Genomic DNA, 18,238 nt, shown 5'->3' with positions numbered 1-18,238 from the left:
AATGTAGTTAATTGAAGTTAGAAAAATCTACCTTTTTAATTTGTTGACTGTAGCAATTCCACGGGTGGGAAGACAAATTGTCTGGAAATTACAGTCAAGCAATACTTTGGGGATTGCCTGAGTTAGCAGTCTCAAGTATACACTTGAGCAGACTCTAGCACAGTTTTCAGAGGGGTGTGCTGCTTTTCAGGATGACATGCACCCTGGAGATGAGGGCTGCTCATGGCTACAACAGCCCAGGATATCGTGAATTTGGTGTTTGTGCCAACAGGTTTGTGCCACATTTGCTGTTGAGGTACAGGCTGTGGTAGCAGTATTTGTTCAAACCCACGCAGCCAGGTTGTGTTTAGCATGTAAAGGGATGTCTCACTGTGGCACAGTTACAACTGCTTCTGTGTCCTGCCCATACAATTTATTATTGTCTGTGTTGGGTGTTTTGGTTTTTTTCAAAGAAAAACGCAAGTGCAGGGGGGAGGAAGAATGCACAAAAGCAAGCAAAAAAACTGCTCATCTGTTGCCAGTAAAACGTGTGAAAAAAGAAATCTTTTCTGAAAGCAAACTTTGGATAATGGTGATGTGTTGGTGGCTGCTGAAGGAAGCAGGTGAGATTGTTCTGAAGTTGTTTTATCAGGCCTGCAGACAAAAATCTCTGGTGCTTTTGGTGTGCAGTGGTTTTGAAAACATCTTGCACGCTCCTGTTGCTTTTCCTGTGGCTGTTCTGAACTGCCAGCCATGCAACTGGCTGGTTTTCATGCTTCTCAGGAGAACACAGGATAGCAGAGATTTTTACAGTAGCTCATAGTTAATATACTTCTTGTTCAGTTGTTACGAGATGGCCTTTGAGTTTCTTGGAAGACTGATAAGGACACTAAGGCTGTGTCAGGACAAGCCAGTGGGGCACCTGCACCTCATCCTGAAGGTTAACGGTAAAATGCTGTCCCAGTGTCTAGTCCAGCTCAATGGCTTGTATCTTCTGCTGGTGAGTGTTTGGTACTTGTGTTGCAGCTTCTGTTTGAGGTTCTGAGAATACTTTTCATCTTTATGGCAAGCTGCATGGTATCTCCAGCTGCAGAAGCAGCTCTTATCTTACTCTTACAAATGGTAAAATGTGCACAGAAGAGTTGACGCATTCATCGTTGGTCCAGCGGGAAGCTCTGGCACTATCTGCAGCTAGACAGAAATCTCCAATTTTGTATCTCCAATAAAAATCTGCTGTGTATTTCTTCACTTGCCTTGTAAATAGGCTGGTAAAATTTCACTATAGGTGGGACCTTAATTTGGTATCCAGAGAGCTAAATACTAAAGCAAACAACTGTCAGTGTGATTGTGCAAGTCCAAATGGTGCACGTGTGTAACCAATGCAAACTGAAATCCATCCCCCAGTGAGCCTTGCCCACCTGTGTGCACACAGCACCATCACACCTGGCACCTGGTCTGCAAGTGAGTCACATCTTTTCTTTTCCTAACCTGGAAGTTTTGTGGGGTTCTTTTTCTTTCTTTTTTTTTTTTTTTTTTTTGCTATGTATGAAGTTAATTCATTCTGTCTCACCTTATTTGCAAATATTTCTCATTTCCAAGTGAATCTATTTTTTAAATGGGACTCTAAGCATATTTTTCTGGATCTAACAAATGTCTGCTTTGTTGTTTGTGTCTTGCATAGAGGTAAAAATTGTTCAAAGTTAGCTCTGAAAGAATGTTTTTATAAAATAATCAGCTTGTAATAAACAGGGGAAGATAGCTACTTTCCCACTCAGAACTGTCATAATATGTAACTTCTAGCAATATTTTAGAAGGAAAAACTGTCATCCTTTGTCATGTGCAGCCGCAAGGATTTCTGTAAGTCATGATTAAGGCTTTAATTCTGGGCTTTTACAGAGGCAGCGTGGAACGAGAGAAGATAATGATAATGGTGATCTGTGCAAAGCAGCCACTGGTGAGGGAACTGTTTCATGTTCCCTTTCCCCTTTGCCTAGGAGGCTGCTTGCTGTACTTAAGAAAAGCTTCCTTTTCAGATCAGGGGAGGCATGAAAGTTGAGATGGAAGAATTCTGGCTGAGAGTAGCATGAGGAAGCTCACAGCTCTCACATCTCCCTTTTGGTAAAGTGAACCCCAGAATTTAAACCTCATGCTTCTTGCAGACATTGAACACGAAGGAAAGCCACATGTAACACCGTGGCAATGAGCATTCCTGCTGATTATGTTGAGGTTATAACTGCAGACTCTCCACTATGGGAAAGGGGTCAATGTGTATTTTGGTTTCTTATCACTTGAAGGCAGAAGGAAGTTGTGTACAAGGATGGAGAATGTCTGGTGGTGGGAATGTGTGTTGCCTCCACTGGGGTATGTGTTAGCAGCATCCTGTAGTTCGGGAGCTGCTGGGCTGTTACCGGTTTGCTTTGGATGGAATTCATCTCTGCTGACCTTAATGCTGCCCTGTGCACATGGAAACGGGCTCAGTAGTATCTGTAAGTCAGTGCCATATATTATAGTGGCTGCTGTGATATTACAGATGCTGCTGGAGTGCGTAGGAGGAAGGTGAATTTAGTTTGCCCTGAGGATAATGGATGCTTTGGAGGAAGGAATGTTTGTTTGCACCTCCTGTTATCTTGTTGGAGGAAATGGTGTTTTCTGGGAATGTTACAGTGACTGGTAGGGAGTCTGTTTTGTGTTTTGAAAATACAAATGTAAGCCTGATATCCTGGGCAAGTTCTGATTTTTTATGACAATGCTGTATTTGCCTGGTCTCTTCTCTTAATTGCTGCTGCTCAGCAATAGCATCCTTTGCTCCCTCTCCTAAGTGACCATGCAGATTTATGGACTCAACTAAGTTACATCCCAGACTGTTTCTTCACATCCCTGATTCCCACCAGTACAGCATTAAAAACTTGGAGTTGGAAGTTACCATATAAAAGGAGAAAGAGAATTAATTAATGGTCAGAGTGCTTTAGTGTAGAGAAAATTCAGAGGCGGCAGATACAAAGTTATTCAAATTGCTTTTGACTTCAGGCAGGTTGATTTTCCTATTCCTTGCATATGTTCCCATGGTAAGAGTAGTATCTTACCTGTCTCACAACTGACCACTAGCATATGTGTTTCAAACACAGCCAGAAATAATCCTTTGAAGCTTTGGCCAGGCCATACAATCGTCCTGACTTGTCTTTTCTACATCTTTCCTTCACCTTAGACATGGCCTGCAACACCTGGCAAGACCTACTTATGCCTGTGTTGTCTGTTAGCTCCTGCCACGTTGCAGAATATAGAGTTAAATCTAAAAATAGGCTTAAAAAGAGGTGAGGGCTTTGAGCAAAGTAAAATAAGCCACTGATTTGGGTCATGAAAGGGAATTGATGTCACTGGTACTTCGTTGCAGCTTTCTAAAGCCTAAGAAGTGCTGTTCTGAGCCACCAAAATGTGGAGGAGCCGTGGTGAGCGAATGGCTCTCAGAGGGAAGCAAGGTCTACTTCCAGTTCTTCCCAGGAGACTGCCTGGACCATGACCTTGTAAGCCTGATGTTAGAAGTCAAGGTTGCTGTTGAGCACTTTCATTTATCTTCATGGTCTCCTTCAGTGGTAGAAAACTGTCATCCACCCCTGTCCTTTTAACAAGGGACAACCACAGCACTGGGTGGTTAAATGCTTCATCGAAAATTATGTCAGGAACCTGTGGTGAGGCAGATACTTCCCTCAGTCTCTGCTGTCATAGGGTAGCCCCTACTCAGGAGATGAGTCTTCTAACATCAATCTGGCCAAAAAGCCCTAAGCCACTGTAAAAGGAGCTGTGTGCCATTTTTACCCTGGTTCAGAGTGGTTATGTGGCTTCAATAATGTTTGTTAAGTGCTTTGATACGCCTTGGTGAAGGGCATAGTGTTAATAATTAAAATTGGAAGGAAGTTCTAAAGTAGTATGGGGGATGATGACCACTTTCTGCTCTGTTAGTTAACAGAAATGCAAAATATAAATGGACAATTCAGCAGGAACTGAGTTTTAACACTCCCTTCCCCCAGCCACCTGCATGGGCTGAGCACAAGACCCAGATAATCATCCCCTCTGCAACGGAGATGAAAGAAGCTGGTCCTGGAACAGGAAAGGCTGTTGCACTGTGTGAAGTTGGTAAATTACCATCACTGAAAACCTTTTGAGTTGTATCTTTACACACCCCAAAAGTACATTATTTTTACTGGTATTGGCAGCACTGGAGGGCTGATGAAACCAGCATCTCGTGACATGAATCTTAGGTTTCAGTCCATGTAATTAAGAGGATGGTAAAACTGAAACTTGTTTTTGAAACTCTACTCCTTTGCTGTCTTTGAGTATTGTGGAAGGGTGTGTTTGGTGAGGATGAGCCCTCCTAATAGCTTTATCTTGGCCCAGCTCACAAGCTGTTTGCAGAATTGTGCTGTGATTTGCAGCCCGTGAGAGCAGCCTTGTGTTTATCCATTTTCCTGCTAGCAGTTTCATTTGCAAAGTGCAGGCAGGAGCAGGCTTCTTGCCAGCGACAGCTTCATTCAGATTAGGGCTTTAGTTCAATTATGTCCAATTAACTTTTATTGCAGATAGCAGTGATAATTACTTGCAAGTCAATTTTTTGGCCGTGGTTATCCCAAGGCTAAAGTCTGAGCTTGATGGATTTTAATAACTGAAGTGGTGTATAGCTTTTCCTCCTTTGTTTTTTCTTCTTTAGGCCTCAATTAGATGAAAGGTCAGAAGTAAAAATCCATCTTGCAATTAAAGCCAACTGTTCTACTCTGCAGCAAATGCATAGTACAGTGTTTTAAAATAATCTTTTGGGAATGGCCTAAAAAAAGGCTTTTTAAACTGTAAGATCATAACCTTGAGTTTGCTGCTGCTCTATCCAAAGAGTGCATTTGATGGGGCTGATGCCACATGTGGCAGGACCTGCCTGCCTGGAGCCAAGAGCTGCTGCTACCTTGGCTTCTTCACTGCCCTACATTCTGCTCAGAATTGCTCACCTAGAAGCCTTCAGTGATAGCCCTTGGGCATGGGGAGTGTGGTATGAACAATACTCCATTTAAATGTTTTTACCCCAAAAGCTGCTTCATTTTCTCCCCTGCTGAGCGTTGCCTTGCCAGCTCAGGGAGAGTAGCAGAGCTGTGCTGCAGCAGGTGCCTCCCCTTTCTCCAAGCACCCCGTGTGTGTTAAAATTCATTCCACCTTCCTCTCTGAACTATTTAATTTTGTTGCCTGAGTAACGTTATAAATGGAGGTCAGCCTAAGAGGTGAAATGGCTTATAAGCAAAATCATAGTTAATTAAACTGCAAGAAGCAAAAATTGATTTTGATCGAAACCGTTGCAGGGCTCTACAAAAGGTCCACCTGAATGCAGAAAGCCAAAAGGTCCTGTGCTGGCAGATGCTGACAGTGCACTCTGCTCGTTACAAAAGGCGACTCTCTATTGTTCAGTCTTCCTACTTATTTATCCCCAAGTACACTCAATGCTATTGTGATTTATTGCCATTTCAAAAGACCACCGCTCTGTGCATTATTTTGCAGTTTTCCATTTATAAGACATTAAGAGGATGTGATACCGGCCGGTGATGAATACAGTGCTAATTTGGTAATGTTCTTCTGGGAAACATTAAGATTTATCTCTGACTCTTCAGGAGTCCTGGGAAAGGGCCATTCGGGTAAGTGCCCTAGAATCAAGGGGGGCTTTGGGGCTGGAGAAAGGCAAGGATCCTGGAGGATCACCCTGGATGCTGTCAAGCAAGGCACAGCTGGCTGGTAGGAATGATACTGAGCACTGCGGTTGGTGGGGGGTTCAGCATCTGTGGTTGACGCAAACAAATTTTTGAAACCTCTAGATTTTAGGTTACTTTAGGAGAGGCAAAAAGAATGAGTCTCATTTGGGTCTTCAGAAGCGTGCCAGGGGGGAAACGAGACACTGAGTTTTCCCTCGGAGCATGAAAATTGGCCTGGATTCAATTATGTTTCCTGGCAAGTTCTTACAGACAGTTGTACCAAAGAAACTTCCCAGCCTGAGTTAGTTTTTGTTGTTTGCAGGATTTCTATATGCTGAACTTGGAATGTGCTGCGTGGGCTTGGGGGTCGCCGTAAATCCCAGCAGCAGTTCTGGAATTTCACGGGGCTACCTTGTGAATAACAAGGGGAAACGAAGCGTAGCAGTCAGCCACAAGTGCTTAAAAACCTTCTCATGGCTGCCGGGACCCCAGGGTGCTGGAAACTTGGAATAGATTGGAGCTTTTCTTGTGTGTGTGTGTGTGTGTGTGTGTGGGTAGCTGCTTCTGCTTCCTCCCAGCTTCCAGCTTTGTGAACAAGCCTGCAGTTAATTGTGGAATTTCAGACATGCATGTTTACTTTCAGGAACCCAACTTTAAACTTCACCAGCTTGCTTTCTTTTCAGCCAGCTCAGTTTTCCATATTTCAAACCAGGAGTGGTTTGTGGGGAGGGTTTCCTTCATGCCCTTCCCTGTAAGGCCTCTTGGGATCTTTAAAACTTGGCAATAACTTGGCATATATGGGCTGTTGATATAATGATAAAGCTGTGTTGGAGTATTGGAAATTTCCTAGTAGTACGGGGTTGCTTTACACCTAGGTTTTACTCTAGCTTATAAAAGTCTCCCCATGGCTGGAGGAGTGCTGGGTCTTGCAGAGGCAATGCTAAACTTTGAGTATCGGTCAGAAAATAATACATCCTTTTAGTCCAGAAAGACAGTATCATGGTAAGTTTTATTGGAATGGATTCTTAGCTCTGCAGGGAGGGTGACCCTGGGCAATGGGTGGAGGTGAGCTCTTCTGTCCTGCCCAGTGAGCCTTGGAGGAGGCAGGACTTCCTCTGAAAATCAGCACAGGGAACACTGCACTGCCTGGACCAAACACCACCCTGAGCTGCAGGTAAGGCTGAATGTGATGGTCATTGTGGGGATGTGACAGTTGTTTCCAGATCCTAAGCACTGCAAACCCATCTTAAATTTAACATTCTTTGATTTTATTATTAATAAATCTTAAGAGGAAAAATTTCTGCTCATGTGTCTAAACCTGCTGCTTCATAGAGCATCCTGCAATATGTGTGCTCTTAAGATTATATCCTGCAGCCACATTAGATTAAAATCACTTCAAAGGGGAGTATTTATTTATTTATCCCAATCTAAAGGTTGCTTTCTTCTAGGAATGTGCTGTATCTTTTAATGTATATTTTCAAGACAAAGCACATTATTCTGTGTTTGGCACAGTATACTGAATGAGTTTAAAACACAATTTAAAAACTCAAAGGATTTTACAGCTGCCCTGCATTGCTGGGTTGCCAGAGCCAACTGGTCAGCTTGCTCTCTAGTTTGCAGCTGACTGGTTTAGTGTTACTGAGCTGTGTGTGTACAGTGAAAAAAACAAACCTCAGTTCCTGATTGACTTCATCCATCCCTGTTCCCTCAGTAACACACAGGGAGTTTTGCAGGTGCTGCTGCCCACACAACTCACCACCGTGGAGCCAAGCAGGCTGGTGAAGTCTTGATGTGCCAATTTAAGTTTATCTCCCACACTGGACTAATTAGAAGCAATAAAGCCAAGCTCAGGAGGGGATGATGGGCCCAGCTACCTTTGTGTCAGAAACCTGTCCTGCCAACATGAGGCTGTGCATAACCACAGTTTGAGGCAGCCATGGATGTTCATCTCAATCCCAAGCACAGTCCATGTGGGGGATTTTGGTTCGTGTTAGCTGGGTGCTGTGCTGGAGTATTCTCCATGTGCTGGCTCACACTGAAGTTCAGTCAGGAGAGAAAGTAGTAGTCAGGTGCTGAGTATCTCAAAGGGAATAAATGTTAATTAATTTCTGTAAAAGAAAATGAATGGGCTTATTTGTAAAGGCATTTCAATTGCATTTGTTTTCACATACTTGAGATCTTGGTTTTGAAAAGCTGTATTAATTTCATGGAGAAGAAAAACTAGAGCAGGATTTTAATTATAATATGGAATTCAGCGATGCAGTTATGGTCAGCACTTCTGTGTAAGTCTGAATTTCTTTTTTTAATGCTCAGCAGTGACCTAGATGGCATCAATTTGGTTATTGCAAATCAAGCTAAAAGAATTATTTTATGCTTCTACTTAAAGTAATTTTTGTAAGTCCAGTATTTCCTTTAAAATTATTACTGCCACCCCAGTCTTTTATGAACCTTTGGCATTGCCTGGAATGATTATCTGCCTGCGGGAGCAGCTTCCCTTTATAGCCCCCTCTAAAACATCTCTCTCTATTTTGGAACTAAAGCTTCTGTAAATACGTGTTTTGACCTTCAAAGAAACACATCTGTCTTATTGCAGAAGCCTGGCTGTTCTGAGTTGAATGCTGTGACCACTCTTAATCACTTGTTCTTTCTCCTAATGTGCCATTATCCTGTTTATTGCTGTGTGTGTGGCGCTGAGCCTCTCCGTGGCAGGAGCTTTGCTGTAGGAGTTGCAGTGTTCAGGCTATAGCAAATGTGAATGATGGAGCAGGTGAGCAAACCCTCCATCTCTCTTGTTGTCAGGAAGGGTCCTCATTCAGTCACAGAGCACGGTGAGTGCAGTGCTGCACTGCAGAGCCCTTTTTTTCAGCACACAAACTTGCCATCAGTTAAGTAGAATTTTAGACACTGAACTCCTTTGACTGTGCAGGGATGGGAAGTAATCCTGGGCCTGCATCAGGTGTTTCTGGAGTAACAGGTAGATGCTTCTGTGAATGTGGGAATGGTGTGATCTGGTGGTTTTCTGGCTGCAGTGAAGGCTCTTTATTTTGTTTGTCTGCTTTTCACTGAGAAGTAGGTCCTGGTTATGCCAGTCTTGTGAAGATGCTGAAATGAGGAAAAAAAGAAAATACAATTATTATTTTTTTCATGCTGACTGGGTGTTTCTGTTGCTTACTCAGGTGAAGCTCTGACAACTCACAGTGGTTTTTGTCTTTTGATTAAAAGGAGCTGGATTTCTGTTTTTTCTTTTTGGTCTTGCTGGGCATCATTTGGAGTAAAAAATTGCTGCACACAGGCTGTTCACAAAATTTCACTTGACATTGCATACTCATAGTAGTGAATGAATCTCAACCATAAAGGTTGAGCAACTTTTCAGTTCCTAAAGCAATTCCTGTAAACTGTGGCTTTGACAAGTCTTCAGCCATAATTTCTGAACATCTTCTAAAAGACTCCAAAAACTCCACCTACAACAGAGAAGAAAATCCAAGTTTCAACTTTTTTTACAAGTCTTGAACTTATAGTACTGTAGATCATTGCTGTCTCTTAAGGATGAATTGAAGGCTGAATGTAAATTTGTTCTCTTGGTGATGGTCAGTGTCCTAAATTGTTTTTAATTGCTCATCACAGTGGCACCCAACGGGCTTGCTCAGCAACACTTGCTCAGCTTTTGAGAGCACTCACAAGTTTTCATAAATTAATATTTGTATAAGATATACTGGCAGTTGGTTTAATCCAAGATGGTTTAACTGAGATGCATACAAACATGGAGCTAATTGAGTTACACACAGTAATTGCTGTGCTATGGGTAACCTTTAAGTCTGCTGCATTGGTGCAGGTACTCCTTGAACAGTCTGACTTGTGACAATGGCTAGAGGTTAGGTTTCAAATTGAAGTCTTTAAAATATGTCTGTGGAGAAATCAAGTTTTGGAGCTTTCTGGAGCAGGAAGGCAGTGGTACTATCCAGTTAATCCAGGAGGCAGCACTGATGTTGTTGCATCAGGTGTCATCCAAAGGTTCAGTTTGCATCACTTACACAGTCCTCAACAGTGCTGCTCCTTCAGAAGCTGCCTCTGCAGCTGTGGCTTCTCTTGCTGCTCTTGAGCTTTCTGCTTCACCTGTCTTGATCTTTCAGTGCCTTCCCAGTTGCTTTAATTGCGGTTTTGAAACAATGACTGACATCAAACCAACCTTAAACTGTTTAAGCCTTCAGCTCTGTTCATGTTTTGGGGTATCACAAACCCCAAGCCCTTTCTAGCTGTTCCTTAGGTGTTTTGACAAAAGCATTCCCCATATGGGAGCACTGATGCTTGTGGAGATCTGGGCAAATGAGTCAACTCATTTCTCCAGCCACCCCATTTCCCAGAGTTTTCTCAAGTGCTTGTGGCTGGCTGTGGTTTGCCTCAGTAGCTACAGAAGGGAGATTTGAGCAGGAGCTTGGACCAGGTGGCTTCCAGAGACCTTGTTCCAACTCTATTTTCTCACCATACATAGTCCTAGTAATGTTGGTTAGCTTTGTTGGTGGGAACCCTCCTTGTGTCTGTATGCAGGTGATGGGATTTGAGAATAGCTTTGCAGTGTTTATACAGAAAGAGCTTTAGTGCTCTTTGCTTTCATTTTGAGGTGTGGTATCATAAATGGTGACCCTGTGCAGCAGAGGGTGGTGGCACCTCTTTAGCCCCTTTGTGCAGAAGGCACGTCTTGCCATTTGTCTGACCCAGAGCCGCGCAGGCTAGCGAGCCTCCTGTGAAATGGAGGAAGTTGTAGCCATTCATCTTTCAGCCTAATGGACCACAGAAATTACAAGCTGTAGCATGCAGCTTAATCTTGCCACAAGGCAGAGCGCTGCATACTTTGCCTTCAATTTATGCATGCCGTGCCTTTTTATTAAATGTAAAAGAGCAGTTGACAGGATTTCTCCAGAGGACTTGCTTTGGCCATACCTGGTAGATAGCCAGTGCATTTCAATATGTAGTAAAATGAATTACAGTGGTTTCTTTAAAACTCATAACAGCCACCTTTGAAATCTGAGGATGGGAGTACAGATTATCCTCTGTGTGTCAAGCAGCAGAGGAGAGCGAGATGGCTGTTTTAGTTTTAACCCTGCAGGTGACCCACTTCTTGAAGTATTTCTGTTGCCGTTACGAGACGCAGTGAGGTCGGGAGTTGCAGTCTCACGTCTGTGCTTGGTCAGGCCTTCACCCAGGGATGGCTCTTTGCCGCTTTCTTTTCTCTGTTCCTCCTTGTATTATAACTTTGAATTGTCTCTCTGTTGTTGCAGTGTGCAGAGGAGTGAATGGCCCATGTTGTGTTAGTGCCTGTCTGCCATGCTGGCCTGTCTGCCAGGACCAGGTGACCTCTCCTTTCAGCTTCTTTCTTACACGCAGATGAACACTGGACTTCAGAAATGTGAGTGACGTTTTGTCTGCAGGATGTGGTTAACTGTTAAATCTGGCACTGGTACAGCTGGGACATGAAGGTTTTAGGACACAGTGGAAAAACTGTTTAATGTTAGAGCCTTTCTTCTGTTATGCCTTCAAGGCACCTATCAGTAATGGCTCTGAGAAATGGCTGTGGAGGTTCACATGTGTGCAGCAAGCTCTCCCCCTTTCCTGGCTTTATAAAGGTTAATTTTAACCACAGCAGGACAAAATACAAGTGAGGTTTCTGTGAGATTCGTGCCTCTTTGCTGAAAACTTTGTACCTAAAGTGCCAGCTGACTTGCTTCTTAACACAACTTTTTCCTGACTCTTTTCACTTGCATTGTTTAGTTGCTTGTAGACAGCAATAAAAGCTGGATCAGGCTAATGCAAACCTTTGAGGTCAGCAGCTCAGTTCTACATACCTGGGGCATACTGCAAATATTAGTCATCTAGGCCAAATTACTAAAGTTCAAAGTTTCCATCTTCTTCTGATGTCTTTTTAGTGCCTCTGAAGATACGTCTGCAGAGTACACTGATAATTCCTTTTTGATAACTTCAGACATTTTTTTGATAGTTGTACCAGTATTTTTAAGAACAACGGGTGCTTGGAGATGTAAGTTTACTGCCTAGAGATTTATAAGTCTTGCTCTGGCTCTCCTCTTTATCACTGAGCTGCACATTGATTGTTCAGCTGAAATTTCAGAAATACCAAGGTTCAAGTTCTGTGTACTTCATTCTTAATGCTGTGATCTTCCTCTTACATTCGAAATGTGCAGTGGGACATCTCTGTGCCCTCAGTTTGCTGATGGACTCATTACTCTTTATAAGCCAAATAGTTTAAAGTCCAGTTGTAGCCTGGAGTTGTAGTCTTAATATATTAAGGCTCTTGTGATGCTACTGAAAACAGGTAAGAGTTTTGCAATTACAGGTGACTTGAAGTCCTGCCAGAGGTGAAGGACGCTGTTCACATTACACACGTGTGCTCCCCCCCCAGTACTTGCATGGCATTTATGCCAGCTCCACTGGACTGGTAATAGGAGTGACATTTTTGGCAGTAGTAAAAATCTTGACTCACAAAGGGACTTCCTTCGTTGGCATCAAACTTGGCATTGCTCTCCTTTCACTTTTCCATTGTTAGTTTGAGCTTTGCTGACCTCAACACCTTTACACAAAAGGTGGGCTGCTGTGGGTCCTTGCATTACACAGCTCAGAAAGCTTATTTCTAAAAGGAAATTGTTGAGGTTCATGGTGAGGGTTGCTGGTGCATAAATCAGGTATTTGCTAATTACGTGTTTAGGAGGCAGCGTGCTGGTATGTGGGCAGTTTCTTAAGCTGATGGTACCTGATGCTGTTTCTGAGAACTGCTCATCCCCATGCTGAAAGCATTGCTGGATCCTGCTTAGCAAAGAGCTTTGGGTACTGCGTTTAAAAGAATTTGGGACATAAAGTAGCTGGCAGGCACTGGCTGGCAGTGGTAATGCTCAGCTGTTCCAGTTTGTTCTGATTTATATCGAAAATGAAGCTGCTCCTGCAGACCTTGCTCACCCCTGCTGCAGATGTGTGTAAGATTAATTGGTGCATTTCTCTCCGTGCTGTATATGCACAAGTAGCCTAGCCCCTGGCCAAAGGAAAGTGGAGCTAATGAGCATTTTTAATGAGCAGTGACTTGTGACTTTTGATGGAGGGTTGGAAGTGGGCTTTAATGATAGTGCAAGTGCTTTTATAAAAGGCCCAGAACTCCATGTGATAGCCTTTATTCAGACTTACAGTATTTGGATTAATAATTTTTTAAGTGTAGTTTTCTCGATCAGATTTCTTATTAATGCTTAAAAATCCACATTAGCTCAGCTGTCTTTTTTTCACTTATTAACTTTCAGACAAGAGGCACTTTTCTTAAAGGTGGCCTGTGCAGTAGGAGTTTTGTAGATTAATATGCACCTATTTTTTCCTTTAGAAACTGATCACCATGTGACTTCCAATTTCAATATATTTCTTTGAATCCCAGCCTGCATCACAGGAAAGGCTAACCCTGAAATCTGTCCTTGTCCACACAGGGAATTCCTCACTGATCCTGTATTGATTCTCTCTCCTTCCTCCCAGTGACTCCAGTATAAAACTGACCAGTCACTCGGGATACTTCAGGCAAGATCATTGTGGCAGTGTCCTTTCGAGGAGTGAGGGCTCTTCCTGTAAAGCCTGTAGAGAAACTGCTGCAGTTGAGATTTTTATGTAGAAGATGGGCTTTTTTTTGCCTGTCCCAGTGCTGATGCTCTTATTAGGGTAGCAGTCCTGAAGGCCTGTTTGTATTTTGCTTAATGTTAATAAAAATTTAACCGTAGACAGCTTTAAAATCAGTGGGGTTTTAAAGCCTTAATGTAAAATTCACTTTAAAAATGCTACATTAGTGCTGAGGTGAGGCAGAGAAATATATCTCATTTCGTGATAAAAATAGCTGCAACAGTGAGACAGGCACAGGAATGTGACCAGATGAATTGGTTGCCACAGGATTGGTGGGAGTATGAACTTCCAGTTCACCAATTTCTTGGGGTAATTGTTCATATGCACAGCTTTACCTTACAGTAAACATGAAATAATTACTTTTCAACCAAAGTATTCTGCCTTGCATTTATCATTAGGTAGCCTTGTGAAGCTTATCCCATTATTTTCTTGATGGAGCTTGTTCATCTGCCATCCTCCTCCTCATTTTATGGCTTGTTCCAGAATTCTTGCACTTCTGATAAATGGATTCTAATACCAGCATTTTCTTTTGGTCTATTCTAGCTGATTTTCTATTCACTTAACAACCAGAACCTAACTGTTCTTTACTGGTTAGTAGGACATTTGTATGGGATATTCAGATCCTGACCCTGTAATGTCTTTCTCCTAATTTTTTTTTTTGTTTCTTTAATTATTCCACTCATCAAATCTTGCCTCTGGAACCACACTACCAAAACACATTTTAATCAGCACATTGGTACACTCAGAAATACATCACCTTGGTCAGACCTAAGTAGAACAGCTGAGTTAGTCTGTAGTAAAAGGAGCATAACCTTGGCTGCATGCAGAATGGGTGCTGTTGGAAATGGTGGTTGGTTTCAGAAGATCCTGTCTGAGGGATTTTGCCATTTGGTAGGATGCCAAACTTGATGTTTTTCCATCATTTCAGTTTGACCGAGGGCTTATTGCCTCTCATCAGAGGAAGGAGTCCTCACAGATTCAGGATTACAGTCGTGTTGTAACTGTCAGCCACAGCCTGTTCAAACGTTGCTGTTTCCTTTGGGTAAAAATATATTTAGTCCTTATATTTCCCACCTATTTTTTTTTTACCACATAATTTGCTGATATGCCTATAGAAAAGTGAACTAGGCTGGGAGATTTTGATGGTAAAAATATCTTAAAGTGGCTACTTAATTTTTCATCTGAAAATAAAAGCTTTGCGTGATGGTGGTAAACATAACATAAAAGGTAATACAGACAGGAGTGGGTTCCCGTGTCCATTGTTGATCTCAGAGAAGAAGCAGAACATAGTGATAAGAATGGTGAGAATGAAGGTTGGGAAGGTCATGAAGGCCTTGGCTGTTGAGGCAAGGCAGGACTGGCAAATCCATCCATCTTCTTTCTGTTTGGAGCATAGCAGCTTGCTGAGAAGGGCAGATGTAAAGCACTTGCCTGCAGTGGCAGCTGCAGGGATATGAACAGAGAGGATGTTTAGGTTTGTATCTAATGAGCATTTCCTTTGATTAAGAGACAGGGTGGTGTGTGCCAGTGTTTGGGCAGCACGGAGAGTAAGAGTATAGCCAGCACAGAGGGACATGCTGTGCTAGAGATACAAGGCAGGCTGCTTGGCAAAGCTTCTGATTTTCACAGAAGACATTTTTAATATTTCTATAATAATCCTTTCTTTTATTATCCATCCTATGTTGCATTTTCTGTCCCTTTCTGAAAGTGAGTGCTCTTAGATCAGTTCTTCACTTCCTCACCTGTTAAGTCTTGGAAGCTGCAGCGTGCAAAGAGAAAGGCAGCTGGTACTCAGACTTGAGCTATATTCAGGAGGCAATTTGTTTAAAAGAATCAGGAGGAAGAGCTGTTTCAGGAGGATTTTCAGGAGGAAGAGCTGTTTTCCTGGGAACATCAAGCTCTTTACTGGAGCATTAGATTTCCTTGGGTCAGAAGGCCAGATTTGAGGCTGGGGTGCTCTTGGGCTGCCAGGTTTCCCGTTCTTTCAGCACAGCAGCAGATGGCGTGGGGATGTGAACATCTTAGCAAAAAGGATGGATGTTTGGGGTTTTTTTTCCAGTTAACTATTTACAAAGTGGGGAGGGGAAATCAAACAAAAGCAAAATCGGATTGTCAAAGCTGCAAGTCATTATTTGAAGATTATAAAATCTTCTGAAGCAGTAGTCCCATAGGAGTTAAGCGGCAGAGCAGCAGTAGGGGAACGGACCAACTTTCTGTTTGGAAATACAATTATAGGAAGAGAGGCACGAGCATTTCACTGGATATCTGAAGTTCTTTCCAGAAGCACTTTTAGCTTTTGTGGGCAAGGTAGGTATCTGGTAAATTGAGGGAGACCACACCTCTGTCTACAGAAGTCTTTTGTCTGTGTGTGTGGAATAGAACGTTTTTAATCTGGTGAGGTAGTCACATAATTTTACTGTGTGATGCTAGGATGTTGTCCTTAGCAAGGTGCCACACTGAAAATTCAGCTGAAGAAATAATTGCAAGCCATAAAGACCGAGTAGCCTGCTTTCATTTGCTGAACTTGGGCTGACAAGGGCTTCCTAATGGACAAAAAGACACTCAAAGTGCTTTCAGATGTCAGCATCTAGAAGATAAAGCAGATGTAAATGGAGACCTGAGCTGAAGTGCCTTGTATGGTTCCCACTCAGCATTACACGGGTTTAATGTTTAATTCATAACTTTTCTGATTTTGATTTACACAGTAAAGATACTGAGAATGGCTTGAAGAGGTGTGGGGAGGCAGTCTTAAATTAAGAGAATAGAAATCACGCAAGCTGTAGAAAGATTCCAAGGTGGAGACAATCAGGTGTTTATAGCACATTACCTATTTTTGGCCAACTGTAAACACACTCCCCTAGGCAGATCTTGCCTTAAGCTGAACTGGGGATTGTGTCAGTCACCAGGTAATAAAGGGAATGAGGTATCTGGCACAGGATCTGCTGGTCTGGGAAGATGAAGTTCTTGCCTCTTGATTCCTTGGAGATTTTCTGCCCATGTTGTGCAACTGTCTTGCCCGGGGGGCTGATCCCTCGTTGACCAGAATGGGTATTGACGAATTTCCTTTTTTCCACAGGGGACACTACACAGAAAATGAGATCTGCACAGTATCCTACCCCAGCAGAATTGGATGCTTATGCTAAGAAGGTCGCCAACAATCCACTGACTATAAAAATTTTTCCAAACAGTGTCAAGGTTCCCCAGAGGAAACACATACGCCGTACTGTGAACGGACTTGATACTTCGGGCCAGAGGTACAGTCCCTACCCGTCTCAGGCCACCACGAAAACAGGCCTCCTGGCGATAGTCAAATCTCCAGCAAAAGGAATCATCAAAGACTTTGACGGGACACGCACCCGCCTGCTGCCGGAGGCGATGATGAATCCCCCTTCCACCCCGTACGTTGCACCTAGCACTTTAACCCACCCCCAGGCGCTCGCCCGCCAGCAGGCTCTCCAGCATGCACAGACTTTGCCGCACCCCCAGAGCATCCCGCAGCCACAGGCTCTGCAGCACCCTCAGGGTATACCACAGCCACAAAGCTTACCCCACCCTCAGGGGATCCCACAGCCCCAGGCGCTGCCGCACCCTCAGACCATGCAGCAGCCGCAGGGCTTGCAGCATCCTCAGCCCATGGCACACCAGACTCTGCAGCACCCCCCCAACCCTTTGCTGCAGCCGGGTTTACATGGAAGCAGAAAGATGCCGGATGCAGACGCGCCGCCGAATGTGACCGTGTCTACCTCAACCATTCCCCTCTCTATGGCTGCCACCCTGCAGCAGAACCAGCCACCGGACCTGAGCAGCATTGTGCACCAGATTAACCAGTTCTGCCAGGCCAGAGCTGGCATTAGCACTACCTCAGTCTGTGAGGGACAGATTGCAAACCCCAGCCCTATAAGTCGCAACCTGCTTATCAATGCAAGTACCAGGGTATCTACTCACAATGTCCCTACACCCATGCCTTCCTGTGTAGTAAACCCTGTAGACCATGCTGCTGCTGCTATTCCTTCTGCCTCTGTTAATGTGCCCATGGTGAATATTAACAGGGTGCCACCCGCCTACCAGAACGAAATCAAATCGGTCGCGTGGAACCAGCACCAGCTTGCGCATCTGCAGCAAATGTGTGGGGATGCTGCTGGGCCTGCTGGACTCGCAGGGAAGCACCCTCCGAGAGAGATGACAGGGCAGAGTTTTCCTGGCAAAACTTCCAACTACCCTCAAGAACTGTGCATGGGCCAGTCGTTCAGCTTGAAGCCCCCCATTGAGAAGCCGACGCCTTCTCCACCTGTGAATGGGTTGCAGGGACCTTTGCCATATACCAATGGGCATTATTTCCAGCCCATCTGGAATAACATTCTGCCCACGCCCAACAGTGACAGCTCTGGGTCCCAGGACCTCGCTATGCCTTTCCACGGGGGACAACAGGCAGGAGCGCCGCTAGATTGTGCAGGAGGAACTCATTACAGAGCTGGAGCTGGCCCATCCAGCCAGAATAGTGTGATGCAGACCATGGATTACCTGAGTGGGGACTTCCAGCAGTCCTGCTTCAGAGATCAGAGCATGGCCGTGCTGGGAAAAGTCCATCGGCCTCCCATGAACCGAGCACCTGAACCAACCGATAGTCGAAATCTTCATATTCAACACCCAGGGTATAGATAGGCTGCAGTCACTTTCACAGACAAAAAGTTATAGGTTTAGTCTTAATTTTAATTAATAAGCAAGGCGTTTTTAACTTGCAAACTTGTGTGATCATTATAGTAACTGTTGGAAGAAGACATACTGTATATTTAAAAGCTTTGCTTACATGTTATCTATCTCCTTTTGTGCATCAAATATTTGACATGCCTTTTGTTTCCAAGGATTTCATTACACTACTTCAC

The 18,238-nt window shown here is 43.7% G+C and overlaps 1 protein-coding gene across 3 annotated transcripts in view; it reads left to right on the top strand.

The window, feature by feature from the left end:
• Window positions 1-18,203, top strand: part of FAM222B (family with sequence similarity 222 member B) — a 33,753-nt gene extending 15,550 nt beyond the window's left edge. For 2 of the 3 annotated variants that reach the window (XM_071765199.1, XM_071765200.1), the window contains 2 exons: window positions 10,976-11,103; window positions 16,432-18,203. In XM_071765199.1, the coding sequence (XP_071621300.1) occupies window positions 11,022-11,103; window positions 16,432-18,017 (1,668 nt within the window). In that variant the 5' untranslated portion in view covers window positions 10,976-11,021 and the 3' untranslated portion in view covers window positions 18,018-18,203. The remainder of the gene's footprint in view (window positions 1-10,975; window positions 11,104-16,431) is intronic. The other variant, XM_071765201.1, reaches the window with a different exon arrangement.
• The last annotated feature ends 35 nt before the right edge of the window (window positions 18,204-18,238 follow it).

Source organism: Heliangelus exortis, chromosome 21 (genome assembly GCF_036169615.1).
Source record: "Heliangelus exortis chromosome 21, bHelExo1.hap1, whole genome shotgun sequence".
Taxonomy (NCBI): Eukaryota; Metazoa; Chordata; class Aves; order Apodiformes; family Trochilidae; genus Heliangelus; species Heliangelus exortis.
The sequence above is the reverse complement of the archived record's forward strand: the minus strand, read 5'-3'. Positions and strand labels throughout refer to the sequence as shown.